The following is a 27973-nucleotide window of genomic DNA, read 5'->3' as shown; positions in this document are numbered from 1 at the left end:
AGTAATAGCTTGTGCATTACTGGTGTTCAAATCAAGTGACATACTAAAGATCACCACAGTGGCTCCTATTTAACACAATATAACTTTTATGTTTTTTCATGTATTTGCATATAATTGCATCTAGTATAATCTTAAAATGCTTATAATTATGTATGTTTACTCAGACTTGAAAGCAATCACCTTCATACTTTAACTCCAAAAGCTAATGCCCGTAGCTTAGCTTTGAACATGGCCTACTTGGACCCATTGTTGTGTTTATTTATGCCTTGTCTGTATTTTGCTCCAACCATTCCCTGCCTCAGTGTTGCCCATTGACCACCCCCTGCGATAGGGGGCGATATAATCCAGTTTGTCGGCTTGTTTCGCCTCACATCGCTTGGTTTTAATCAAACTATGGACTAGATATCCATGTTGGAGCCGGAGCTACTCGACGAATTCGAGAGGAAATTAATGCCCTTTCCCTTCAGCGGGTGTTGTGTTTGCCGAACTGCGCTCGGTTGCGGTGCAAACTAATTCGCCGTCAGCGCTGGCGGTTGGAGTTCACGCCGTCGTCTGGCCTGTTTGGCGGAGCAGCATTTGTGCCCGACTGCGCTTCCGCCATGTTGAACTGATTCAAGTTGTGAGTGATTGCTGGGACCGAAGTGACAAGCCTCAGAAATCGGACTAGATAGAGTTAGGGGGCTGTAACCGCGCCGGTGACGCAGGAAAAACACCCAGAAGCCGAGGAAAAAACGTAGGAATTAGATCTTTCTAGTAACAGGTTTGTGTCCTGCGGAACTGTCACGGATATAGGCCAGCTTTATGTAAGATACGACGACACCATCGTTCAAGGCTGGACGTAGCCCGTGAATAGAGGGGGAAGTCATATCAAATTCCTGGTGAGTTGTTAGCTAACTAGCTCGGTACGTTGGCTTGTGCTGTTAGCTGGCTACAGCTAGTAGTAGCGTCAGCTGGTGGTGGATGCAAAGTAACATTAACGTTACTGCATTTGCTTGACTTGTCTTACTCGGTTGCTGGTGATATTCTCTCTGTAAGCCACTGCTTATTCAATTGTCGGTAATGTCAACCCACTTAAACGGTAACCCAAGGCCTTAGTAGTACCTGTAGTCTGATTAGCCTACATCGCTAGATTGACTAAAGACAAGCTAGCTAGGGTCCTGTCTGGCGCTGTCTAAAGACTGAGTTGGACCATTTCCTTCAAACGTCTTGTGTTTACAAATTATTGAATTTTAAATGTGTACTTTAGTCACACGTCTTAAATTTCACGACTAATGGTTTTATAAAATATGCATTGCAGTTACCAATTCTGTATCTCCCTGGCTTTCAAAACCTTTTTAGCGTGTTTTAACTAGCTATTAAGTTATAACTTAGCATTAGTCTGTACAGGTTGGATCGCTCCGTTAAGTATATTTCAGGAAATAGACGACACCCCTACCACTAATATTTATTCTAAAAGACCTGATTTTCTTTTGTTTTAATACTGAAGTGGCTGCAAAATGTCAATAATCTTAATCATTGGAGTCTATTGTATAGGTAGAAAAACGAATTAGTTGTCGAGTCATATCAGCAATCCGCTTGTCAGAAAGAAACGATAGCTAAATACAGCTTCGGGTATTTACTCGCACGTAGGCTAGCGGCTAGCTAACATTTATTTAGATTGCCCTGCGTTCACACGATCGATGCAAATTGCAAAAGCTGGTAAATACAAAAGCGCAAGAGAGGGAAATCAGACGGGGAGTGAATTTAGCCATTAATCAACGTCCCTGTGATCAGGTTGTTCAGTTATGTAGCCAAGCGGTGACAGGCTAGTGTAGTGTCAGGCCCAACCGAGTAGCGAGGCCTGCGTCTCTCAGCGCAGTGGGCTTTGGACGACGAGGCCTCCACTGCTCTGCTGTCTGGGCGGATCGCCGTGTAGGCTAACCCAATGTTGGTGCCACAGCTAGCTAGCAGCAGACAGGTTAACTAACTAAACCACCAGCTGTTGGCGATAGTTACAGCGCTGGTTCCCAAATCGTAGTCACACAATGCCATCATGAACTGTATTTGCACCTGAGCGGTCTAATTTTGAGTATATTCTGAAGCCACACAGATAATGTTACACGACCGATGTCTTCGTCCATGAGATGTTTTTTTTAAATAACACACAGTCGGTTCAGTCTGAAAGTCCGCAGTATCTAGCTTAACGCTACCACATGCGTCCTCTTTATCATTGTTGATGAGATATAACATGGTGTGTCTCTGTACGTCATGAAATGAACCCACCCTGCTCCCCATTAGTTGATAGCCAGAGTAGTTGAACTGATATTAGCCGATATAAGATACATGATATAGCACTTCGTTTTCAGCATGCCAAAGACACTCGCCAGATTTTAATATGATGGACTCTCTGTAATGACAGCTGCAAACTTAATCATTGATGCAGAAGCAAATGTCACCAGCCACCTGTATAATAGGAGCGGTCTAGTTTCACTACCCTTAAAGTAGAAAGCTGTTTAATTAAGTAAACCAAACATCAGCGTTACCCTTTTAAATGGGCTAGAAATCAGCCTGTACAGTGTACTACATCTGTTATATGCGTGGTACAAGCTTGCAGGACAGACTGTTGGCATTAACTTAAAAATACTGTCATTGGTTTTGAAACACGGGAAAAACAGCAGTTATACTTTTTTTGTTTACATCTTCCTGTTTTGGATTATCTCATTTGTCCACTCATTCGTCTAGACAGAAGCCTAAAATCCACCAAAGCGTTATTTCTTAATTTGTTCTTCAGTTGTTCTTCATACTTTAAATACTTATTGACATTCATAAAAGCAGTTGTTCTGGAGAATGTCACCGTCTGTGTGAAAGTGGCATAAAGTGTATCTGCCTCGAGGTATAAAATAAACTAAAAGCAACAAATCACGTATTGTTACACTAAATCTGCATTTTGCTAAAATGCATCTTCCAATATTTAGCATGAAGTTATTGTGAATACATTTTTGCCTTTAATGGACATTAATTTTAAACATAAACAAATGCAAGATAATAAATTAACTCTAATTGCTTATTATAGAATAGTTGAAAGGCTTGAGAGTTGTCTGCGGCTAACCTGAAGGCATGAGTGTGTAATGTGTTTATGCCAAGTACTAAATTGGCAGGTTATGTCATGTTTTATTCATTTGGAAGGAAATTCCTTAGTCCTATTTTTTTTTAATCCATTATTTACTTAATGATAATTTAGGCATTGGACTTAGCAAGTTGATTGCTGAGATCTAGATATGACGGTATTAAACAGGTAACAGGTAACAGGATAAAGAACATGTGCAGTTGCTTAATTAAGCAGTAGAGCAACTAGACCAATCTGTTACTGAAACAGAAAGTGAATCGCAAACTGCCCAGATGTTCTGTAGTAAACACATTTTACAAACCAGCTTATTGACTTAACTTTGTCAGACTGTACCTACAGCAAATTTATGTGTACACTGTTTTTGTTCTGTATTGAGTAGATTTCATTTAATTAAATGTATTATAAGATAGTTTTTTTTTAATCTCACTGAATTGCCAGTTTATGTGACTAAACAAAGTAATGGCCAAAACAACGGATTTGACAGAATCAGAAAAGGCTTACAAAAGCTTAAAGGCATTGGTTATAAGAGGTACAATTGTCTTGATAAGGTGTTTTAAACTATTACTCTTAAATTTACATTCAAATTTATTTAAAACTAGGTACGCATACATTAATCATTAAAGCACCAGTCAAAGTTAATACGCAACCATGTCATTATTCCTTAATGAAATAAATATGCTAGCAATTGCTTGAAATTCTCTATTATGGTCTCATGCTAGTAAATAAACACCTGTGGCTTTAAAGTTTTAGATAGTGCTTTTTGATGGATTCAGGCAGGCAGTGTTATGTGACTGACTAGAGCTTGCTTTAGCAAGATACAGAATTTTAAAATAATCACACAGGAGATGCGACAAGTGTGTGGCAGCAATTGTATTTGTAAGGCTAGTGTGAGTAGCAGTGCTGGTGTCACAACCCAACAGTACTGCCAATGCTTGGCAAAGACAGGTGTCTGTAACATAATTTGACCAGAGAAGAAGCTGGAACGTTTTGGAATTCTTAATGTGAAAAGATGTGAATGTTATCTTTAAATCTGTTTTTGGTACTGGATGTTTTGACTTAACCTGACAATTAAATCAGTGATCTATTGCAACCTTTGTTCTGCATTCCAATTAATATAGTTCTGAAGGTAGCTTTGGTCAGATCATGTGCATTGTAAGTAGTCATTCTTGCAGAAAATGATTATAACCATCTGTTAACTTATTGTGTTGTTTATGAGTAACTTGATTATTCTAACCTTTCACCCCTCTTCCCCCCCAGGTTATGCAATGGTCTCAGCGGCACATCCAGATCTCCAGGTGCTTGTGTCCCTCTCTCGTGTATTCGGGCTCTCTTCCCTGTGCTCTACAGCTGAGGTGGCTGTGATTTCCCTCCTGGTCAGTGCTCCCTAAGAGGCCAAGATTGCCAAGATCTGCCCCGTGGCGAGCATGACGGCCACCACGCGTGGCTCTCCGGTGGGGGGCAATGACAGTCAGGGCCAGGGTCAGGCACCTGATGCTCAGAGCCAGCCCCCACTGCCACAGAACCAGGTGAGCATAGTCTTTTACCGTTGGATAGGTTCGCCTCCACTGCTTTTTTTGTTTTGTTGTTTTGCATTGAATATTTGATTTAATTTCGTTTATCATGCCCTTCTTTTGCTAATGCTTCCATCTTACAGAGCTTTGGACTTGTTTAAATTGAATGTGGTTTACACTTTATTTCTAACAGTAGAAGCATAATTGAATCAGTGAAAGGTAAAGGTGCAGAGTGTTTTTTTTTTTTTTTTTTAAATGTCATCAATGGACAGAGCCTCTTGAGTGATGGATAAAGGATGTGTGTGTGTTTCTGTCCGTGTGTATGTGCAGGCCTGTGTTGGTTAGAGATGAGCTGTGGTGAGACATGAGAGGCAAGCTGCCTATGTAGGTCAGCCAAGCAGAAGGAGCCTTCACCACACACCCCCACATTTAATATTTCTCTGTTGTGCATTTCTCTTGACTACGTGTATCCCTTTTTTTTACTCTCCTCTTTACAGCTGCTGATGCTCATCCACACTTGTTAGATTAGAAACAAAATACAAAGGGATTGGTCACATCAGTGCTCATATGCACATGTGTAGCTGCTTGTTTTGTTTCTCTAACACTCTTCCTTCCACAATATCTGTTTGACAACACCGTAACAGAGATCCACCCACGCACTACCACATTTATACTTCTAAAACCACCCTGTCAGCGCTCACTTTTTTCCTCTTGGTAGATGGGATGAAAAGGCTGTTGTTCTGTACAACAAATACTATGAGAATGAGCATTTGAATAGCTTTGTTATTAGACCTTTTGGGAGAGACACCTGCCTCTTTACACCTGCATTGCATGTGTTCTTAATGAGCAGAACAATAGAAACCCTATCCATGTGCAAGAAGCAGGCTTAGTTTTGCATAGGCGCATGTCACTATAGAAACAGGAGTGTGTATTGGCATTAAAACGCTGCATGCATTTGACACATAACTGAGTTCTCCCACCTGTTTGTCAGTTGAAAATACGTTTAGGTTGATCTATGTTAGAAAACAGCAGTTTAATGGCGCCATATTAGCTCCATAAAACCAGCTCTGTCTCTATCTAGCCCATGGTTTGTTTTCTCCAGATATTCTAAGGACCAAAATTACCCTGTTGGACTCTCGTAACCTTGATTAGATTGTTGCTGTCAATCATGTGATGGTGGGCGTTTGTTATAACTGCATTTGAGCTACTCATGCTAAAAAAGAAAACATTTTCTATGACAAACTCATTCTTTCATCATTCATGTTACTGATACAAAACAGGGAGTGTGAGTAGTTTGTTGTTTGTTACTCCTCCTGTGTCAAAATCACGGGACTGACACGTCCTGAGGAAAAATGTTTGTTTGGGCAACATTATGGCTGTTGACATGTGCAGTTTTTAGTTGTCAAAAGGTGTTGATTTTGTATATCTGACATTTTCTAGACTTCATCCCCTAACTCGTCTAACGAGAACTCTCCGGTAAGCCCACCGGATGAGCAGGGCCAGGGGGATGGCACCCCTCAGTTGGAAGAGGAGGAGCCTGCTTTCCCTCACACCGACCTAGCCAAGCTGGATGACATGATCAACAGGTATTTTACACACACGCTCACACAGAGGCAGCAGTTCTCATTCACTAACCCCACTTCCTGATCGGCACAATTTATGAAGGCTTACGGCACTTTCAAAAAGAATGAAAGGTTGTGGTCTGTTTGCGATTTCAACATCTGGGCATGCTCCTGATGCGACAGCAGATGGGGTCCTGGGGGATCTGTTCCCAAGCCCACAGTTGTCCTTGGTGGTTTTTGATGAACTGATGCATAATGTACCATAGGTGCATGTGTTTATGACTTGTGCCTCAGAAATGGGTTGATAAGCCTTAATTTTAACTGTCTTTGTGTTATACAGTAGAGATAGATTTTTCTTGAGCAGTGTAACAATAAAATAATCAGGATTTTTACCCTTTTTTCAAATTAATTCATTCATTTTTTTCCCCAGACCTCGTTGGGTTGTTCCAGTTTTGCCAAAAGGAGAGTTAGAAGTCCTCTTGGAAGCTGCTATAGACCTGAGTAAAAAAGGTAAGACTACACAGAATGAAACATGTGCTGACACTTACATACGAAAAGTTGTGCTTGTATTTCAGTTTGCCATCTTGTCTTTTATCCTTTTTTATAAGTGGTTTTAAATTACAAATGTCTGTGTTTGCAGGATTGGATGTGAAGTGTGAGGCGTGTCAGAGGTTTTTTCGAGATGGTTTGACCATCTCCTTCACAAAGATTCTGACGGACGAAGCAGTCAGTGGCTGGAAGTTTGAAATTCATGTGAGTCTTCATTTTTAATAAGTAACTGAGCTTTTATGGTTCGTGAAAGGAAAATGGTTGTGGCTGTAAGACGTGTTGGGGCCTACACTGATTATGGACCGCAGTATTAGCCTACTTCCAGTTTTGAAGGAGCCCAGCAGCCCCTGTCTCTGTAAAGCTTTAAACGTATGAGTTGTGTGTTTAATAATTTGTGTCCTTATCCTGTTCAATATGCTGTATATGTTCTACTCAGGATGGGTTTTTGCTGGTAAATCAAGTTTGCCATTTAGTTTTTATCCTGCTGACACAAGAAGGCAGTGCCACCAGAAGTGATCAATGATCTTTTTGTTGAGGTTGGCTGTTGATTAATATTAGAGAGATTGATCTGTGGAACCTTTTCAGAACAAACAGGCAGCTTTACTTAAAAATAATGCTTTCAGAGCTGAAATCATACAGATGTCTTGTATCTGGTTACCTTTGATTAGGCTACCCATGAGCCATGCAGCAGGAGCAAGGGATAATCATTTTACCAGCAGCATGATAAAGCAGGATTTTATTAGTTTGACTGGAAATGTTTTTTTTTTTTTTTTTTTTTTTTTACAAGAAATGTGTTGATGCAATTAAAGGCTCTAAAATGTATGTCTCAGGAGTAGACTTTGAGAGGTCCATCTATCATAGGAGTGGCAGCAGTTTGTGGCAGCCATTCTCAAGGCGTGCTTGTAACTGGGCAGCAGCCATGAATAATATAGTATTTCTCATATTTCCAAGTACTTTCTTCTAATGAACATCAGTTATATTGTTGAGTTTTTGTTCACAAAACCAACGGCTAACAGAATTTGAATTAGTGAGCCAAACGTGAAATAAATCAAACTTGTTTTTCTGAATTCCTATTTGTGCACAACCTCACTTATGCAATGAAGACCAAGGTGTGTGTGTGCACACAGTATGAGCTGCAAGAGCATTAGAAACATACAGGTTTTCAACTCTAATTGCATTGAAATGTATCTAATGGGGTTTTGTTTGTGTGTGTGTGTTTGGTGAAATGTGTAGATACTGTGTAAAATGTAGGTTTTGAGCCATGTATGCATTGCTCATCTGTAGATTTTCAGATAAAAATTCAGAGTTGTAGTTGATAATGAAAAGTAGGTCACAGTTTGCCTGAGGAGGGGTTTATTTTAGCTGAACTTCAGATTCTCTTTTAACCAGTCATGTTTTATGTTTCTCCTCTAATAGCTGATCATATTTTTTCCTTTCTAAAATCATTGCTTTACAGAGGTGTATCATTAATAACACACACCGGTTGGTGGAGCTGTGTGTTGCCAAGCTCTCTCAGGACTGGTTTCCTCTACTGGAGCTTCTGGCCATGGCCACCAACCCTCACTGCAAGTTTCACATCTACAACGGCACACGGCCCTCTGAGAGCGTTCCTGCTGGAGCACAGCTGGCTGACGATGAGCTCTTTGCCCGACCACCAGACCCACGATCTCCTAAGGTGAAACACAACAGTAAAGATGGAAATCAAACCTACAAAACTGTTTAATATGCTTTTATAGACGGGCCTCCTTCTCATTCATTTTAGTTTTAAGCTTTTAAGTTTCTTTTATTTTTTTTCCATCTATATTCTGTCATGAGCCTGTGAGATTGTCCATATTTCTTACCTAATATATTTGTTATAAACATTTAGGTTGGTAGAAAATTAATAAACATTTAGAATACATGTTTTTCTCTGTTTTATAAAGACCGTGATTTTTCAGATAATATGGTTAAAAGAGAAGGTGGATACACCAGAGAATAGGATTTAAATAGCAAAAGAGCGATGAATACTTCGTGGGCATGGGGTCAGTATGAACAGCCCTGCACCTCTGCTTGCCTGTCTGCCTCAATTGGCAGAGGGCCCAGCACTACTCAGGCTTGTGTAAAGCAAAATCTGAACTAATATTGAGTCTTTTGTGAGCTTGAAATCCAATTGATCATTCCTTAATACTAATAAAATAGAAGTACAACACACAGTTTTTATTAGCTTTATATGATTTATTGGTTGAAAATTAATGTCTTTGTTGTTTGCTTTGCTTTTTATTCACAGGGCTGGTTGGTGGACTTAATAAACAAATTTGGCAATTTAAACGGGTTTCAAATGTTGCACGATCGCTTCATGAGTGGCCAAGCACTGAACGTCCAGATCATCGCTGCACTTATAAAGTGAGACTTACCGAAAATGCACCATATTATACACAATGAGCTTATTTTGACATTATATACATTCCCTCTGTGTATTGGTCATGTCACATTTTAAACCACATCGTGTTACATTTTGTGTGTCCTTCACTACAGGCCTTTTGGGCAGTGTTACGAGTTCCTCACCTTGCACACGGTAAAGAAATACTTCCTTCCAGTCATCGAGATGGTTCCCCAGTTTTTAGAGAATCTCACAGATGAGGAGCTGAAGAAAGAAGCCAAGAATGAAGCCAAAAACGACGCACTGTCCATGATTATCAAGTCTTTGAAAAATCTGGCTTCTCGTGTACCTGGGCAGGAGGAGACCGTAAAGAATTTAGAGATTTTTAGGTTAAAAATGATTCTTAGGTAAGGAAACATTATTAAGTCTAGAGTCATTTTATTACATCAGTTTTCTGACAACATTTTAAAGAAAGAGCTGTTACATAACAATACTCCTTTTGTCAACAGGTTATTGCAAATTTCTTCTTTTAATGGCAAAATGAATGCACTAAATGAAGTTAATAAGGTGATCTCCAGTGTCTCCTACTACACTCATCGCCACAACCCTGAAGAGGAGGAGTGGTTGACTGCAGAGCGTATGGCTGTAAGTTTGGATCCACTAAACATTCAACTTAACATTTTATAAGTTCTGGACCTCCTAAATCCACTTTTCCTTTCTGTGTCACCTCATCCTGTACCAGGAGTGGATCCAACAGAATCACATTCTGTCTATTGTTCTGAGAGACAGTTTGCACCAGCCGCAGTATGTTGAGAAACTGGAAAAAATCCTTCGCTTTGTTATCAAAGAAAAAGCTCTTACAATGCAGGATCTGGACAACATCTGGGCTGCACAGGTAAACTGCAACCAGCAGTATTTTCTTGTTCTTCAAAAGTTAATTAGTCTGTAATATGACAAATATTCACACAAGAATCACAAAGCAGCTGCAATAAATTTAAAGTATGCTGATCACAATTCCAGCACATCCTTGGCACGAGTGAAAATTAAAGTGATGAATATTATTGTTATTTCTTGTTGGTTTTTTTTAGGCTGGTAAGCATGAAGCCATTGTGAAGAATGTCCACGACCTTCTGGCCAAGCTGGCTTGGGACTTCTCTCCCGAGCAGCTCGACCACCTTTTTGACTGCTTCAAGGTAAGTAAGGCTTTATTTTTTAATTAGGCACTCTGATTAAAATGTCCCTGTAACAGTGTACATAACCTTTTGATTAGGTTAATGAAATTGCAAGTGAGGTATTTGCAGGTAAATTGGAACAAAATAACATTAACTTGTGCCCGCTACACTAACCTTCTTTCCTCTTTACAGGCAAGCTGGACCAATGCCAGCAAGAAGCAGCGAGAAAAACTGCTGGAACTTATCCGGCGCTTAGCTGAGGATGATAAGGATGGTGTAATGGCCCACAAGGTCCTCAACCTGCTCTGGAACCTGGCACACAGTGATGATGTGCCTGTCGACATCATGGACCAGGCTCTTAGTGCCCACATCAAGATTTTGGATTACAGTTGTTCACAGGTGCATGTTGGGGTGATGTTGGTAAATAGCTTATAGAACAGCTGAAATCTCTGTTCATCTCCAAAAACTGATGATTAATTTTACCTACAGGACCGAGACACGCAGAAGATCCAGTGGATAGACCGCTTTATAGAAGAATTACGAACCAATGACAAGTGGGTGATCCCTGCCCTCAAGCAAATCAGAGAAATCTGTAGCCTCTTTGGAGAAGCTCCTCAAAACCTTAGGTAAGGTCATGGTAGTGAAGCCTGCATTTGCCTTCTTTTTAAGATATTCTCTGAATTGCTTAAGTTTGAACACCCTTAAGAAAACCAAGACTTGGTATTCTGACATTTTAGTCACATTTGCACCAGTGCAGTATAATAATTTGGATGCTGGGTTCCCAGTACAACAAAGACCCAGCAGCCTAGAGCACAACATCAGAATACCTTACTGTACTAATCTCAGTACCTTAATTAACCTTAAATGCTCCCAGCAAAGCTCAGTAATAAACACAAGTTACAGTTTTACTCTCGCCTACCACACTTTTAGTAGTTTATGTTTTGCATGTCCCATGTGTGTAATACACTGAAAGGAGCTGACGGTTGCATCTTTTGCTTTAATCTACTGTACAGGCCAGTTTAAACTTTCTCCTTGCCTTTGAACTCTAGGGGTGTATATGCTAATATTTATTCATTAATACAGTTGGGATGTGAGCACAGCTGTTTCACACATGCCAGTACAAAACAACTATACTCATTACAAAAACAACAACCATATTGTTGTATTTGACTGACGGAACATAAAAAAGTGAAAACAGTTTGTACTGATGCCAAACATCCAGCCCAAACCATTCTGTCCGGACTGTTTGGGCTGCATCTTTATGTCCATATGCAGTGGGTTCAAACCCTCAGTGACATACTGCAAATTCTCTCCCTAAGTCCTGTCACTGTACTAGACAAACAAGCAGTGAAGTCAGAGTTCAACATTAACCAACTGATCCACTTCCTCGTTATACCAATTACTAAGGTTTTTTATCGTTATGGTTGCATAAATCTTTAACTGATCATTAACTAAAGTTTAAAAAAAAAGGTTTTGCAGAGACATGCAGTAAAAATCCTGGATCCACAACCCAGTAAAACGATTTGATCATTGTTCAACACCAATTTTAAATTGTTTTGATGAAGCAGTATTTTTAAAAGTCACAGTAGAAAACATGTAGCATACATGCCTGTTGTTTTTTCAGAAAGAAAATGCCAATTAACATACAAACGAACTTAGTGGGGTAAGTTTAAATGATAACTTTCAGGGTTCTACCTATTTCTGTGTTACGTCAAGTCTAACTTTCTCTTTGACGTTTATAATGTACACTGTATGAAATGGTAATTTCTGCCATAAATACGCTTAAGCAACTTTTCTTGGGTTTCATCTCAAATGACGAATTCTATATTCTAGGCCCTGTTTACAACTCAGCAAAGCAAGAGATTTAGAAAAAATGCTAGCTGTTTCCTTGGTGCTTGTGTTATAAAACTTATACAATCCAGAGTTATTATTGCAGTTTATTTTTATGCAGGTTAATGAGCTAAATATTATACATTTGTCTAAATAAATATGACTGGAAAATTGGTAGCAGTTAGGAAGTACATTGTTTGCCTGTGGCAACATTCAGGTTAGATCAGATCTAGCAAACCTCTAGACAGTATACACGGCTATTGGCTCAACTCCATCTGGTTTGCATGTGGTGGTGGTTTCTCTTGTGTCTCAGTATTAAGCACAAATCATCTACAAAGACTCCTTTTACATAAGTCAGGCATGGAACAAAATGAAAGGTCTTTTGAGGTGGAGCCCAATCTTCCTGATGCCAGCTCCTATCAGCTCAAATCATTTAATGCAAAAATATCAGGGGTATTTCATGCCTTGGACCCACTTTTTCAAATAGTCAAATTCTGTAGTAAACTAAATATATTTGAAATAGTTGTACCCCTTCAGCACAGTCTAACCACTGGCAATTTGTAAAACAAAAAAACATTTTATTTAAATATATTGCCTTAAATCTTATTACAGACCATTTTTGCATGGTGTTTATTCCCACGGTGACCCGTTTGCAGTGTAATGGCTTTAAAATTGAAATCACCCTTAAACCCAATAAGATTATCTCATGTGGAAACAAGGCATGAAATGTCCTTTTATTGATATACCTGTCTCTGCTGGTTATCCTGTGCCCTACACAGAGAACACAAACAAAATACACCACAGCTGCTTTCTTTATGTCCCAGACAGAAAAACAAGAAATCAGCCATGCTCTATTTTCTTAACCTGTAATTATTTGCTAAAAGTGTAAAATGTTAGCTTCATTCTCACTTTATCAGGGTTTCTTGCCTAAAATGACTTTCCTTACTTTCCTTACTCTTGAATCTTTCATTTCTCCTGCTTTTGCTCTCTTTAGTCAAACCCAGAGAAGTCCTCATGTGTTTTACCGGCATGACTTGATCAACCAGCTGCAGCATAACCACGCTCTGGTCACCCTGGTGGCTGAGAACCTTTCAGCCTACATGGAGACGATGAGACAGTTCTCCAAAGGTACTACGATTGTTTACCCGTTCCAGAAATGAAACGGCATTAGTCAGACTTGGGTCCCATCATTAGTGTCTGGTGCAAACTGTCTTCACACTAGGTTGTCATGTGTGTACTTTTACAGAAGAACAGGCCGAGTTTGATCCCCAGACAGTCAGGCCAGGAAGTCGCTACAGCCATGTTCAGGAAGTACAAGAACGACTCAACTTCCTCAGGTACAAGTTCACATCAAGCACCTCACACTCAAAACATATTTGGTTATTTAAAGATAAAAAACTTGCAACTTCAAGTCTGTGTACAGTATGTTGATTTTTCTTGCTAAATTTCCGTCAGGTTCTTGTTGAAGGATGGCCAGCTGTGGCTGTGCGCGCCCCAGGCCAAGCAGATCTGGAAGTGTCTGGCTGAGAATGCAGTGTTTCTGTGTGATCGGGAAGCGTGTTTCAAATGGTACCATTTTGATTTAATTTATGCTTGGTATTAGCTTGAATGAGTGCTGTTAGCTTAGTTAATCGGGGACGTATTACTTCCCTAAAACCTAACAGGTACTCCAAGCTGATGGGTGACGAGCCAGACCTGGACCCAGATATCAATAAGGACTTCTTTGAGAACAATGTTCTACAGCTGGACCCATCTCTTCTGACAGAGAATGGCATGAAGTGCTTCGAGAGGTTCTTCAAAGCTGTCAACTGCAGGGAGGGCAAGTTGGTAGCAAAGCGCAGGGCCTACATGATGGATGACCTGGAGCTTATAGGCTTGGACTACCTCTGGAGGGTGAGGGTTCTTTTTATTTGGAAGGTGGATTTCAGACAGTTTTTGGATATTTTTTTTTTCCTTTTTACTTTGTATATATCAGTCCCGTATTACAAAGTGTCCTGCCCCCTTCTGTGTTCTAGCTGGTCTGAAAGGTTTTTCTCTTTCACTGTTTCAACTTCCACAAACATGCATGAAAGTCAACTTTTTGGCTCTTGAATGAGTTAAGCTTGAAAAACTTATTTTCTCTCTCTCGATCCAGGTGGTAATTCAAGGAAGTGATGACATCGCCAGCAGAGCCATAGACCTGCTGAAAGAGATTTACACCAACCTTGGACCAAAACTACAAGTTAATCAGGTGAAGCACCTGCTCTATTTCAGCCAGGGCTTTTGATGATTTCTCTTTTTTGCTGCTTCAGTTAATATGTCTATGGTCAGGCATTGGTGTGCTGACAAGCCCGCTCTCTTTTTAAGGTTGAAATTCACGAGGATTTCATCCAGTCGTGCTTTGACCGTCTGAAGGCATCGTATGACACCCTCTGTGTGCTGGATGGAGACAAAGACAGTATCAACTGTGCCCGCCAGGAAGCCATCCGTATGGTGCGAGTTCTCACTGTGCTCAAAGAGTACATCAATGAGTGTGACAGTGACTACCATGAGGAGAGGACCATACTGCCAATGTCCAGGTACAATCACATACAGCACTGCAGTAAACATTATTTTACAGCTCAATCAGTACAGGTCTCCACAGATTTTTTTTAAATGTCCTCTTTGTTCCATTTTCTCTTACAGAGCTTTTCGTGGGAAGCATATAACATTGATCGTCCGTTTCCCCAACCAGGGGCGTCAGGTGGATGACCTGGATATATGGTCACACACTAATGACACTATTGGCTCAGTGCGGCGTGGCATCCTGAACAGGATCAAAGCTAACGCAGCACATACCAAGATCGAGCTCTTCATTGGTGGCGAGGTTGTTGATCCAGCTGACGACAGGAAGCTGATTGGACAGCTCAATTTGAAGGACAAAACGGTGAGAATGTGTTCATCTCATCCACTTTAAATCAGTGCCATGTTACAGTTTTGAACTTAATTCTTATGCTTTGTAGAAATGCTTGCTCACAAGAAGGACAAGGCCTTTTCCAAATCATGTATCCCTGCACTGCTAAAAAGTAGTGCTTTTTACTTGATGTTAAACTGTGGAGCATTTGCATTAATTGTAATTCCACAATAGCAACCTGAACAACTTAGCAGAGCATGGACAGAGTGTATCGTGTCAGCGTGCAGCAGAGTGAATCCTGACTTAGTTTAGCACAGGCTCCGGTTGTGAATGTTCTGTATGAGTGGTATGTATGCAGACTGTATTATGTAGCCAGTGTGTCTACATAAGACGGTGTTAAGTGATGGTTTTCTACTCATTAGTTAAGCATTGAAACTCTGGTCTTTTCAGCTGATCACGGCGAAGCTGACCCAGGTGAGCACTAACATGCCCTCAAGCCCAGACAGCTCATCTGACTCATCCACTGGCTCCCCTGGTAACCATGGTAACCACTACAGTGATGGACCCAACCCTGAGGTGGAGAGCTGTCTTCCTGGCGTAGTAAGTTTGCAGCATAGAATCAGCAAACAATATCTTGCCTCAAATACTTCAATTTAGCTGTAATTGACTTGATGGACGGTGACTCCTCCCTTACACTATAATTTCTAATAATAATTTATATTGCTGAGAAGTAGTCACACTTGTGAATTTTATGTAAAATTCACATTGTGAAACTGTTGCATCAGAGTGTGTACAAATATATTCCTCTTCCTATTTTACAGATTATGTCGCTGCATCTGCGCTATATCTCATTCCTGTGGCAGGTGGCTGACTTGGGCTGTAACCTCAACATGCCTCAGCTCAGAGATGGAGCCCGAGTTCTCATGAAACTCATGCCCCCAGGTATGTTTATAGCAGTGCCTGTATCATTTGCACTTCATCAGAACACATACAGGTTAGCTCAGTGCTGGTTTGTTTTTGTTCCTTTTAGATAACACTACAGTGGAGAATCTGAGAGCAGTGTGTCTGGACCACGCCAAGCTTGGAGAAAACAGCCTCAGTCCTTCACTGGACTCTCGTTTCTTTGGCCCCTCCCCCTCACAAGTGCTCTACCTCATTGAGGTGAGTGTCGGTGTGACATTGCATCACAGGCTACGATTATTTTCTACATTCTTAGCTTGATGGCCGCTATTTATATTAGTTTAAATAGGCACGCAGTGCAGGAGTCTAAACTAAAACTACAGTTAATTAAACATACTTTTGACTCATCCAAGGATTTTTGCTGTCACTTTGCAATGATACTGTGATTATAGCATATTTGTGTTTTCCCTATGTTCCAGGTTGTATATGCTTTGCTCATGCCAGCCAGTGCCACTCTAGGTGAGGATGCCAGTGACTTCCAGTATAACTTCCTAAAGAGTGGTGGGCTGCCCCTGGTGTTGAGCATGCTCACCAGGAACAACTTCCTACCGTCGGCGGACATGGAGACACGACGTGGGGCTTATCTCAATGCTCTGAAGATTGCCAAGCTCCTGCTGACGGCGGTGGGCTTTGGACACGTAAAGGCTGTGGCTGAGGCCTGCCAACCCAACGCTGAGGGAAATATTCCAGTCTCTCCGGTTAGGCCACATAAAGTACTTGCAGTTAAACATAAACTTGTGTAACTAGTTCCTCTACGTTAGATTATTTTTGCTAATGCGTGTTGTTTTTTTCCCACTTCACTGTCTACAGATAAATCAGGCCACACATGACCAGGCCCTGGTTCTACAGAGTGCCCTGCAAAATATCCCCAACCCAGCCTCAGAATGTATGCTGCGCAATGTAGCCATCCGCCTGGCCCAGCAGATTTCTGATGAGGTAACATGACGTAGGAACATTTAAGATAGCAGATTATGCAACAGAATGCGTCAGTTCTACCTAGTAGGAATATTATAGTATGTTTTTATGGAATGTAATAACTGAGGGTTAATGACTATATGTTTGTGCCATTGAAGCAATTTGAGTTGAATTTACATTACCTCGAATTGCGTGAAACTGGGTAACAAATTGGGTATTTTCTTCTTGTAATAACTGATTCTATGGAACTTTTTTTTTTTAACCAGAATTTCTTCCAGGCATCGAAGTATATCCCAGACATTTGTGTGATCCGAGCAGTGCAGAAAATAGTGTGGGCATCAGGCTGTGGTACAGTGCAGCTTGTCTTCAGTTCCAATGAAGAAATCAGCAAGATATATGAGAAGGTAAATGCCCAGTTACCTTTTAGAAAGTTCCAGAATTAAAAATGATTTGTTAAAGGTGGAATAAACGCTTAAGAGGTTATTGCTTAATGGACCTGTTAAGAAGTATTAGTTAAAAGACAGATTTATCAATCAATGTGTTCTCTTCTTCTAGACAAACGCATCTAAGGAGCCAGATGGAGAAGATGAGCAGGTGTGCTGTGAGGCCTTGGAAGTGATGACGCTGTGTTTTGCCCTTATGCCTACGGCTCTGGACACGCTCAGCAAGGAGAAGGCTTGGCAGACCTTCATCATAGACTTGCTGCTACACTGCCATAGCAAGTAGGTGTAGCTGCATCACTTCCAGCCAGCTACTGTCATCATTATCATATGACGTGGCGTATAATGATGGTGACACCTGTCTTTACCAGATCTGTGCGTCAGATGGCCCAGGAGCAATTTTTCTTGATGGCAACTAGGTGCTGTATGGGTCATCGACCCCTACTCTTCTTTATCACCCTCCTCTTCACTGTGTTGGGGGTGAGTGGCTATATGGCTGTGGTGTAATACAGCAGCACAAATCGAGGCATGGTAACAGTTTTTTCAATTTTAATTTGATCTTGTGCATGTCTGTTGGCAGAGTACAGCCAAAGAGCGAGCTAGACATGCTGGAGACTACTTCACTTTGCTCAGACATCTGCTAAACTATGCCTATAACAGCAACATTAACCTGCCAAATGCTGAAGTGCTGCTCAACAATGAGATTGACTGGCTGAAAAGGATAAGGGTAAATTGACCTGTTATGTTTGTTACATGTTCATGTTCTATGTAAATATGTGCTGCATCATTATATAAGAAAACTTACACCTGGCTATGGGAAGTAATGTGGAAAATCTTTGCATTTTTAGGATGAAGTTAAGAGAACTGGGGAGACAGGTGTGGAGGAGACCATACTGGAAGGCCACCTTGGGGTGACCAAAGAGCTTCTAGCATTCCAGACACCAGAGAAAAAGTACTACATTGGCTGTGAAAAGGGAGGAGCCAACCTCATTAAGGTGCAACAAGCAGACCGAAACGTGGAGGAAAAAGTACCGGTATCTTCCTCTGTGAGAGCATGACTAAAACACAGTTCCTCTCTATCTTCTGCAGGAGTTGATCGATGACTTCATCTTCCCAGCATCTAATGTTTACCTGCAGTACATGAAGAGTGGGGAGTTTCCCACAGAGCAGGCCATCCCAGTGTGTAGCACTCCTGCTTCAATCAACGCTGGCTTTGAGCTTCTGGTGGCGTTGGCTGTTGGATGTGTCCGCAATCTCAAACAAATAGTAGACACTCTGACTGACATGTACTATCTAGGTATGGAGACGAATGTTTTACCAATCACGATCTTTAAATTACAGCATTCTCAAGTGTTTTCCCTGCCTGTGTTTCCAGGCTGTGAGACATTGACAGAGTGGGAGTACTTGCCTCCAGTGGGGCCTCGGCCCAACAAAGGCTTTGTAGGTCTTAAGAATGCTGGAGCCACCTGTTATATGAACTCAGTCATTCAACAGCTGTACATGATTCCTCCAATTCGAAATGGCATCCTGGCCATCGAGGGCACTGGCACTGACGTGGATGATGACATGTCTGGGGATGAAAAACAGGAGAATGAGGTACTGTGAGTTTGTCGAGAAAGCATTTGCCCAATGAAGATTGTTCATCCTTTCTCAGCAACCAGTGACTGACAAAATGGCTAACTCCAGGCTAATAGGCCATGTAGGCTGAGCTTGGAGCTGAGGGCAGTATCAAAACAGGAAGCAATCATTTGTACAGTTCATCTCATTGGTCATTAGCTTTGTTTTAACAGGCATTAGGTAGCAAAAAGTAACATTGTACATATAAATCTGATATATATATATATATCGATCTGCATTATTTTTTGTCACAGAGCAATGTGGATCCTCGGGATGAGGTGTTTAGCTATCATCACCAGTTCGACGATAAGCCCTCCAGTAAATCAGAGGACAGGAAGGAGTACAACATCGGGGTACTGCGTCACTTACAGGTCATCTTTGGTCACCTGGCTGCCTCCAGACTACAATACTACGTCCCAAGGGGATTCTGGAAGCAGTTCAGGTATTTATAAAGACCCATCTATTTTGATTGAAACCATTAACATTTGTAGAGATGCATGTGATTGAACTTGCTCTCCATCTGTTCCACATCTTGCAGGTTGTGGGGCGAGCCAGTGAACTTACGAGAGCAGCATGATGCACTGGAGTTTTTCAACTCTTTAGTGGACAGTCTAGATGAAGCTCTAAAGGCCCTTGGCCACCCTGCCATGCTTAGCAAAGTGCTGGGAGGCTCGTTCGCTGACCAAAAGATCTGTCAGGGATGTCCTCATAGGTGAGTGCCGTTGGAAACCGCTTCAGTAACTCTTCTTAGACTCTTCTTACCTAATGTTTGTTTGTCTTGTCAGGTATGAGTGTGAAGAGTCATTCACAACACTCAATGTAGATATCAGAAACCACCAGAACCTGTTGGACTCTATGGAGCAGTATGTTAAAGGAGATCTTTTGGAGGGAGCCAATGCCTACCACTGTGAAAAGTGTAATAAGAAGGTGAGGTTGCAACCACGGGTAGATTGTCATAGAATTCAGACCAGAAAATGGATTTAGACATTAAATCACTTGGTAATGTATTAAAAAAAATATTAAATGAATTCTATGACTCAACTTTTGCACAAACTATCCGTATTTGCACAAAAATCTGTAATGCTGGCATTCCTTGTCAGGTGGACACAGTGAAGCGCCTACTGATTAAGAAGCTGCCGCCCGTTCTGGCCATCCAGCTGAAGCGCTTCGACTACGACTGGGAGAGGGAGTGCGCCATCAAGTTCAATGACTACTTTGAGTTTCCCCGGGAGCTGGACATGGAGCCGTACACAGTAGCTGGTGTAGCCAAGCTAGAGGGCGATGACGTGAACCCAGAGAACCAGGTGATCCAACAGAATGAGCCCTCTGAACCTACACCACCGGGTAGTTCTAAGTACCGTCTGGTGGGAGTGCTGGTTCACTCAGGCCAGGCCAGTGGCGGACACTACTACTCATACATAATCCAGAGAAACGGAGGCGATGGCGAGAAGAATCGCTGGTATAAGTTTGATGATGGTGATGTGACTGAGTGCAAGATGGACGATGAGGAGGAGATGAAGAACCAGTGCTTTGGAGGGGAATACATGGGCGAGGTGTTTGATCACATGATGAAAAGGATGTCGTACCGGAGGCAGAAGCGCTGGTGGAATGCCTACATCCTGTTTTATGAGCGTATGGACTCACTGGACAAGGACAGCGAGCTTGTTAAATACATCTCAGAGCTGAGCATCTCCTCCACCAAGCCACATCAGGTCAAGATGCCTAGTGCCATCGAGTGCAGCGTCCGCAAGCAGAACGTCCAATTCATGCACAACCGAATGCAATACAGCCTGGAATATTTCCAGTTTATTAAGAAACTTCTGACCTGTAACAGTGTCTATTTAAACCCTCCTCCAGGTATGAATAGTGTGTGTGTGTGTGTGTGTGTGTGTGTGTTTTGTGTGTGTGTGTTTTGTGTGCTGCTAAAATGGCTTTTAAATTAGATTGTTTAATACAAACCAATTATGTCTTTGTTCCACAATGTGCTAAGCTGACTATGTCCTCATTACTCATTTTTTTGTTTGTTTCATTATAGACTTGGACAAGATTTTTATTTTCTACTGTATATGTAGGTCTGTTAGACATTCTAATAACTCCTAGTGATCAAGTTAACAATTTAGCTGGCAGAAATGGTAAACTGGCTTTATTTACAATCCTACTTTGGAAAGTGTAGATTTGATGCATGAGTACAGACCTAGATATAAGGAAAGTTACAGAGTTGCAGGGTGTGGTGCATATCCTGTTTATAAATTCACTTGGTATTTGTCTTTCTGTGTTAATCCACAGACTCTTGTCAAGTTATGGTATTGCTGTGTCTTATTAACTGTTGCTCTCTTCATCAGGACAAGACCATCTCCTGCCAGAGGCAGAGGAGATTGCTATGATAAGTGCTCAGCTGGCTGCTAGGTTTCTTTTCAGCACAGGTTTTCACACCAAGAAAGTAGTACGGGGTCCTGCCAGTGACTGGTGAGCTCAGTCTGCCTCCGTTTTAGGCTTTTCCTCGGTTTTCTCCTTCTCTATAAACACTTATTTTGTCTTCTCTACTAGGTACGACGCCCTGTGCATCCTGCTGAGACACAGTAAGAATGTACGCTGTTGGTTTGCACACAACGTTCTGTTTGCTTACCCCAACCGATTCTCCGAGTACTTACTTGAGTGCCCGAGCGCTGAGGTTCGTGGGGCATTTGCCAAGCTCATTGTCTTCATCGCCCACTTCTCGCTGCAAGATGGCCCCTGCCCCTCCCCCACCGCCTCGCCTGGGTCCTCTGCTCAGGTTGGTGCCAAACTTTACTGAGCCATGTTTAAAAATGGCTCTTATTAGACTTTACGTATTTTGAAGTACATCATATCCTGAAAAGCAGTGCGTGTTGCATTGTCTAAGAGTGTCTCCTTGTACTTTTGATTCAGGGCTGTGATAACCTCAGTTTAAGTGACCACCTGTTGAGAGCTGTACTCAACCTGCTTAGAAGAGAGGTTTCTGAACACGGCCGTCACCTGCAGCAGTACTTCAACCTCTTTGTCATGTATGCTAATCTGGGTAAGGAATGTACAGCCCTCCTTCATCTGTCAGAAGCATCTGTTTCTAAACTGGCACTAAATCAATGATTTTTTTTTAATACATATAACTGTTTGGAGATTCATGCATTCCTTCCTTTCCTGTTGCACCACTCAGGCCTAGCAGAAAAGACCCAGCTCCTCAAGCTGAATGTCCCTGCCACGTTCATGTTGGTCGCTCTCGATGAGGGTCCAGGCCCTCCCATTAAATACCAGTATGCTGAACTGGGCAAGCTCTACACTGTGGTCTCCCAGCTGGTCCGCTGCTGTGATGTCTCCTCACGCATGCAGTCCTCCATCAATGGTGAGCATATGCTAGCCTCATGTTGCACAAAGTGATTTGAGGAATTAATAAGATAAGCCCAATGAGGATTTTCATCCTTGCTCAGGACTTAGTGACTGACAAAAGCAGCCACTCTGAGCTTCTGCTCTGTGTATGCAGAGCTTGGAGCTGAGGGCTTTTAGAGATAGAAAGACAAAAAGAAAACACTAATCTTTAATAAAAATGAATGGATTCAGTCAGTTATTCTAAACCTTCTCCTTGTTCTTCAGGTAACCCTCCCCTCTCTAACCCATATGGAGATACTAATCTCACGGCACCAGTGATGCCCGTGCAGCAGCTGGTGGCAGAAATCCTGTTTGTGAGAACCAGCTATGTGAAGAAGATCATCGAGGACTGCAGCAACTCTGAGGAGACCGTGAAGCTGCTTCGCTTTAGCTGCTGGGAGAACCCCCAATTCTCCTCCACTGTGCTCAGTGAGCTGCTCTGGCAGGTAAATGTCTTTTTGTAAACAAACAGCCTGGTTTACCTGTACATGCTGTATGTCTCCTAGAGAATCTGTGTTAAATTACCAATGTGCTGTGTGTGCGCAGGTGGCATACTCCTACACCTACGAGCTGAGGCCTTATCTGGACTTGCTGCTACAGATTCTGCTCATTGAAGACTCCTGGCAGACTCACAGGTCAGACTCACTGGCTGTTTAGTAAAATAATGGATGCTGAATTGTTTGGTGATGTGACATATTTAAATTTCTCTCCCATTTGGATCTGTAGGATTCACAATGTGTTGAAGGGCATTCCTGATGACAGAGATGGACTTTTTGACACCATCCAGCGCTCTAAGAACCACTACCAGAAACGGGCCTACCAGTGCATCAAGTGCATGGTGGCCCTGTTCAGCAACTGTTCTGTGGCCTACCAGATTTTACAGGTACAGTCTCTAGCTCTTGTTCTCTAGCTCTAGTTTATTAGCTTTACTGGCTAATGAGCATGGTTCTGTGTGCACACAGAGCAATGGTGACCTAAAACGAAAGTGGACGTGGGCAGTGGAGTGGTTGGGGGATGAGCTGGAGAGGAGGCCATACACGGGGAATCCCCAGTACACCTACAACAACTGGTCCCCTCCTGTTCAGAGCAACGAGACCTCCAACGGATATTTCCTGGAGCGTTCCCACAGCGCACGTATGACACTGGCCAAGGCCTGTGAGCTCTGTCCTGAGGAGGTAATGACATTGACATTGTACCTTTTCCAAACATACACACACTTTGTGTAGCTTCACATTCACATAATGATAGGGATCATGTGTTGTTTGCATAGTATCAAAAAGGCCACATGAATGTTAAAATGACCTGCAAACGCCACAGTACAAGTTGTGCAGGGTCAACAAGCATTTAACTGGGTGTATTTATGTAATAGCATTGATTTATTGTGCTTTGTTTTGTATAATTGATGTTATTTGTCCCACCCAAGTGTAAATAATGGCCACACTAATTTACAGCTAAGACATTTGACTGTGATTATGTTTTCTATTGTTTCATGGCTGGAGTTCACAATGAATACATTATTTTTCCTCAGTTAAAATAAGTTACTTGTATTTTTATGTTGACAAATCCAGTAAAAATGACACACTTCTCCTGTAATATTCCATACACAGCTCAAGTGTACTCAGGGAAGCCCAGGGAAGGTCAGTATTTCCAGGCACCACAACATAAAGGAAGGCAATAAATAAAATGGAATAAAACAATCAGTAGAGAAGTGATAAACCAGGACTTAGGCCTCCAATATGTCCAACACAGTTTACACCTTTTAGGTACAATTGCACCACGTTGACTTTTCTGTAGCTTGGATTGTATCACATTAAGCCCTTGTAGTTTGTTCACCTCTTGTGAAAATGTTTCTCCACTTCGGATAGAAATGTTTAGCGTAACGTCCTCCTGTCCTAAACTTTAGAGTAAGACATTAACTATAAAGTATCAGATTTATAGACAGTAAATAAAGTTGTATGTAAATCACCCCTATATTCATCATCATATATGTATAATAACATATGAAATAATGGACAAGCTCAAGTGTTACTGTCGGTAACAGTAAAGTAGACTGGCTGCTGCTTAGATGTGAGAGTCTGTATCACTCACATTAGAAATAATTGAATGCAGCTGCACAGAAAAACCAAATGTTGCCAAGTCTCTCAGATTCTCCAAACCAGTACTGACATAACTGGCTCTATCTCAGCCTAGTTATGTCTCAATGCCAGTTCTACCTTCACCCCTAACTCAGTCTGTGGTGCCATCAGCCACCTGGGTTTGCTTGAAAACTCTTGGCCTTAGTTGTATTATTCAGCAGAAATTAGAATTGTGGGACCTTTTTATTAAACAAGGTTTAGATTTCCCAATAATTTTAAATGCTAATGTATTATAAATGTAGAACACTTCACACTAGACATAATGTAATCAGGAAGTTAAAAACTGCATATATAGATGTGTTGGAAATATTAGAATGTCATGAGTTATTTTATTTCCATCCTTTGCAGAACTTACTTGTTGCTTATGTAGCAACAAGTAGATTTAAAAAAAGTATAAATAACCTGTCACAATATTAATAAAATGTAATTTAACTCCAAGATCTTCTTAGGTTATTGCAGTAGGTGTTGCTCAGTTTCTTTTTCAATGATACAAAGATATTCTCAGCAGCTTTATCTGTTCAGAATGACTTACTGCAGTAACCCCCAGAGTAAAGAGCTTCACCTCCTGTTAGATCTATTTTTAAAGAACTGCCAGCAGCTCTGTTGTTGAGAGGATGCTCTCAGGTGTAGAAAGCTCCCCCACACAGTCAAATCTCATTTAACCCTCATTTAATTGACATATGATACAATTGGAAATTAGAATTTTATCACACAGCCATTTCACACTGAAATGTCAAAGCTGAAAATCATCAATGACAGTGTTTGTGTACACAATCTGCTTCATACACGTATATTTTTGATGTGTTGAACTGATTTTGATTGTCATGTCTGCTAGGAGCCAGATGAACAGGAAGCACCTGATGATCAAGACTCCTCTCCACCTGAGGACACGTCTCTGTACCCACATTCTCCTGGAACAGCCCAGTTTCAGCAGGTACAGGGTCGTTTTAGTCCATTCAGTTTACCATTCTACTACAAACACAAACAGTGAACATGGCTGTAGTACATAGCATTGTATTCAACATTGATTGTTACAAGCTGACACTTCTCCACTTTTCTTGCCCCCTGATCAGAACAACCACCCCCACGGGCAGCCGTATACCGGGCCCGCTGCTCAGCACATGAACAACCCTCAGCGCCCCGGTCCGGCCTCTGCCCCGACTCCAGGCCCTACCCAGACCCAGACCCCCACCCCGGGTCCTGGTCCCACTCCCGGGCCAGGCCCCAAAGCACAAGAGAACTGGGAGAGCACCGAGGAGGTCGCCCCCATTCCCATTCCCACCTCCACCCCAGCGCCTGCCCCGCCTAAGGAGTAACCTCCCTGCCCCTCTGCTGTGCCTCGAGCCTCCGTCGTCCCGCTCTCCTTCCTCTAATCCTTTGGTCAACAGAGCTTCTCGTCGGGCCTCTCTTTCTCTCTCCGTCTCTGCCCCCAGGGCAGGGCAGAGCCAGGCCTCCCCATCCCCTCTCCAGGCCGCCTCTCCCTACTGTCAGCCTGTGGGAGGTGCTCTTCCCTGGTCTGGGGCTGCCTGAACGCGTGACAGGGGCCTGCCGGTGGCTGCAGAGGCGAGGGACTGGACAAGACTTCTACTAAATATAAACAAATGTACCCAGAGCTGAAGATGCTGATGCGCTTGTCTACACGACAAAAAGGTGTACATAGTATGTTAATGTTTTTGACTGTTCAGATCCCCCAGTAGCATAACTCTGTGTGGTTTGCTCTTGGGAGATGTTGCAGATATAAGAAAAAGAAAAATGGATATTATAAATAAGAAAAATGCCCAAAAAAACTGTAAGAAGACAACAACTCCTCTTTGTTTCTCACCCATAATCAGCAGTAAAGTTTGTTCTACCATCGGACAGTTACTGGTCATTCAACTGTAGAAGGACGCATTGTTATTATCATAATTAATATTATTATTCTTAAGCTCTTTGGCAACCTTATGACCCATGCCAAATCAACTCACGAGCTGTGGTTGGTTTTAGTGTGAGATATGGAATGGTTGGGTGGACTTTTACGGTGTTTGGTTGATGTGAAAAAGCAGTGATGCAACATTGTTCTGAAACTCATTGCCTTTCTTTTTCTTTTTGTTTTTCTTTTCTTTTCTTTGTTCTGGTAATTAATTCAATCCTTTTCGAAGCTCTAGTTAATATGCTGTAACATTTAGCATGGCTTCTCACCAGAAATAGTGTAGCCCAAGGGAAGACTTGTGATCATAACAACCTAAAGCTGTTCTTAATCCACATCTCCAGAAGGGTGTTTCTCTTTCCTTTAGATTTCTCCGTTTTGTTCTTTTTCTACTCATCTACCCTGTCTACAACGAGGGCAATATTTTGAACCAGTGTATGGAAAAAAGTGGCTTTTCAATTGCACATTATAATCCTCCGACTTCATATTTGGCAGTCAGTCTTGGTGGGATAGACAGCTTAGCTCTTACCATCTATAGGAATTTTGACAAATGAAACATATGCAACAGAATTGCTGCACTGGGCTATCTGGTGTATTATAGACTGTGGTTTGCTTCTGTCTCTCCAATAGAGCCTAGTTGTAGACAGAAACGTTGCCCGTTGGCTTCCTTTCTGCCGTAGAGCCGGCCAGGGTTGGTGCGTGGCATCCCTCGTCTCGCTCCACGGAGAACAGGTTCCACGGCGGGGTTGTACCGTAAGAATAGCGGCTGGTTAGTTATGTTGCAACTTGAGCTAACTTGTAATTCTGTAGGAGTAAAAGGTAAACATCAGTAAATACTGTATGTATTTAATTGGTAACTTGAATGCGTGTATTTTTTGAAATTTTTTTTTTTTTTTGTCAAAAACATACCAAATACTCCTGCAAATGAAAATATTCTGCCCACCATATTATATTTAAATATTTTGCTCTTATTTTATAGAATTTATTTTGTTGTATTTCACTAAAAATAGAATTTGATTTAAGAGGAACATTTTTGTCCTTGTGTTATTTTTAAAGAAGATATTGACTGTACAGAGTTCTGCGCCCTGTTTTTTGCCGACTTTTGTTTTGGCCATGGTGTGACGTTGAATTCTGGAGCTACAGTCGCGATGTGGACTTTCACTTTGTGAGGTTTTTTGTGCACAGAAATATAACAAAAAAGCATTGCGCCCTTAGCAAATAAAGAACATGGAATCTTGCCTGCGTCTCACTTTTACTTGAGATTATTTAGGAACCCAACAAAGTGAAAAGTACTTCAACCTGTAACATCATAACCTGACTGACTCCACTTACAGCAATTTGAACTGAATATAGTTTAAATATGTAGATGTGAGTTTGTTTTACACAGTTCCACAAGTTGCTCTGCAAATCAGAACCGGAACCATTGTGGTGGTGGCTGCAGCAGAGACTGTGGATATGATGGATGCTTCTCTGGAGTCTAAAGATTTCAGTACTAAGCTCAGTTTGTTTTCACATTAGTTGCACTATTGTTAGAGAATTTAATTTATTGCAATTGCATAACCAGAATCTTCCCCTTTCAGTCTCCAGATTAAGGCCAATTTATTCTGCACTGAATAGAAAATTTATTATTAGAGGATTCATGTTTAAAGTTTTCATTC

General features: G+C 41.6%; 1 protein-coding gene across 6 annotated transcripts; it reads left to right on the top strand.

Moving 5' to 3' along the window:
- Positions 1 to 366: 366 nt before the first annotated feature.
- usp9 (ubiquitin specific peptidase 9) lies at positions 367 to 27553 on the top strand. 6 transcript variants are annotated; one of them, XM_029135909.3, is made up of 48 exons: positions 367 to 878; positions 4364 to 4632; positions 6058 to 6203; positions 6610 to 6689; positions 6820 to 6932; positions 8185 to 8403; positions 8995 to 9110; positions 9243 to 9494; positions 9597 to 9732; positions 9830 to 9982; positions 10176 to 10280; positions 10452 to 10658; positions 10749 to 10885; positions 11884 to 11922; positions 13084 to 13217; positions 13336 to 13426; positions 13545 to 13658; positions 13754 to 13982; positions 14224 to 14319; positions 14436 to 14647; positions 14754 to 14994; positions 15412 to 15561; positions 15783 to 15903; positions 15992 to 16122; positions 16341 to 16619; positions 16732 to 16857; positions 17103 to 17240; positions 17392 to 17558; positions 17648 to 17756; positions 17857 to 18003; positions 18125 to 18271; positions 18366 to 18573; positions 18652 to 18872; positions 19148 to 19335; positions 19432 to 19605; positions 19679 to 19820; positions 19994 to 20750; positions 21236 to 21359; positions 21441 to 21666; positions 21801 to 21930; positions 22066 to 22251; positions 22500 to 22720; positions 22821 to 22909; positions 23001 to 23157; positions 23237 to 23449; positions 23882 to 23911; positions 25245 to 25343; positions 25483 to 27553. In XM_029135909.3, the coding sequence occupies exons 2-48, from the start codon at positions 4531 to 4533 to the stop codon at positions 25723 to 25725; spliced, it is 7845 nt and encodes a 2614-aa protein (XP_028991742.1). In that variant the 5' UTR covers positions 367 to 878; positions 4364 to 4530; the 3' UTR covers positions 25726 to 27553. The 6 variants fall into 6 exon arrangements, with proteins under 6 accessions (XP_028991742.1, XP_028991741.1, XP_055361300.1 ...); XM_029135908.3 differs by having other exon boundaries at positions 16341 to 16634; XM_055505325.1 differs by lacking the exon at positions 11884 to 11922.
- The last annotated feature ends 420 nt before the right edge of the window (positions 27554 to 27973 follow it).

Source organism: Betta splendens, chromosome 21, assembly GCF_900634795.4.
Source record: "Betta splendens chromosome 21, fBetSpl5.4, whole genome shotgun sequence".
In the NCBI taxonomy this organism is placed as follows: domain Eukaryota; kingdom Metazoa; phylum Chordata; class Actinopteri; order Anabantiformes; family Osphronemidae; genus Betta; species Betta splendens.
The sequence above is the reverse complement of the archived record's forward strand: the minus strand, read 5'-3'. Positions and strand labels throughout refer to the sequence as shown.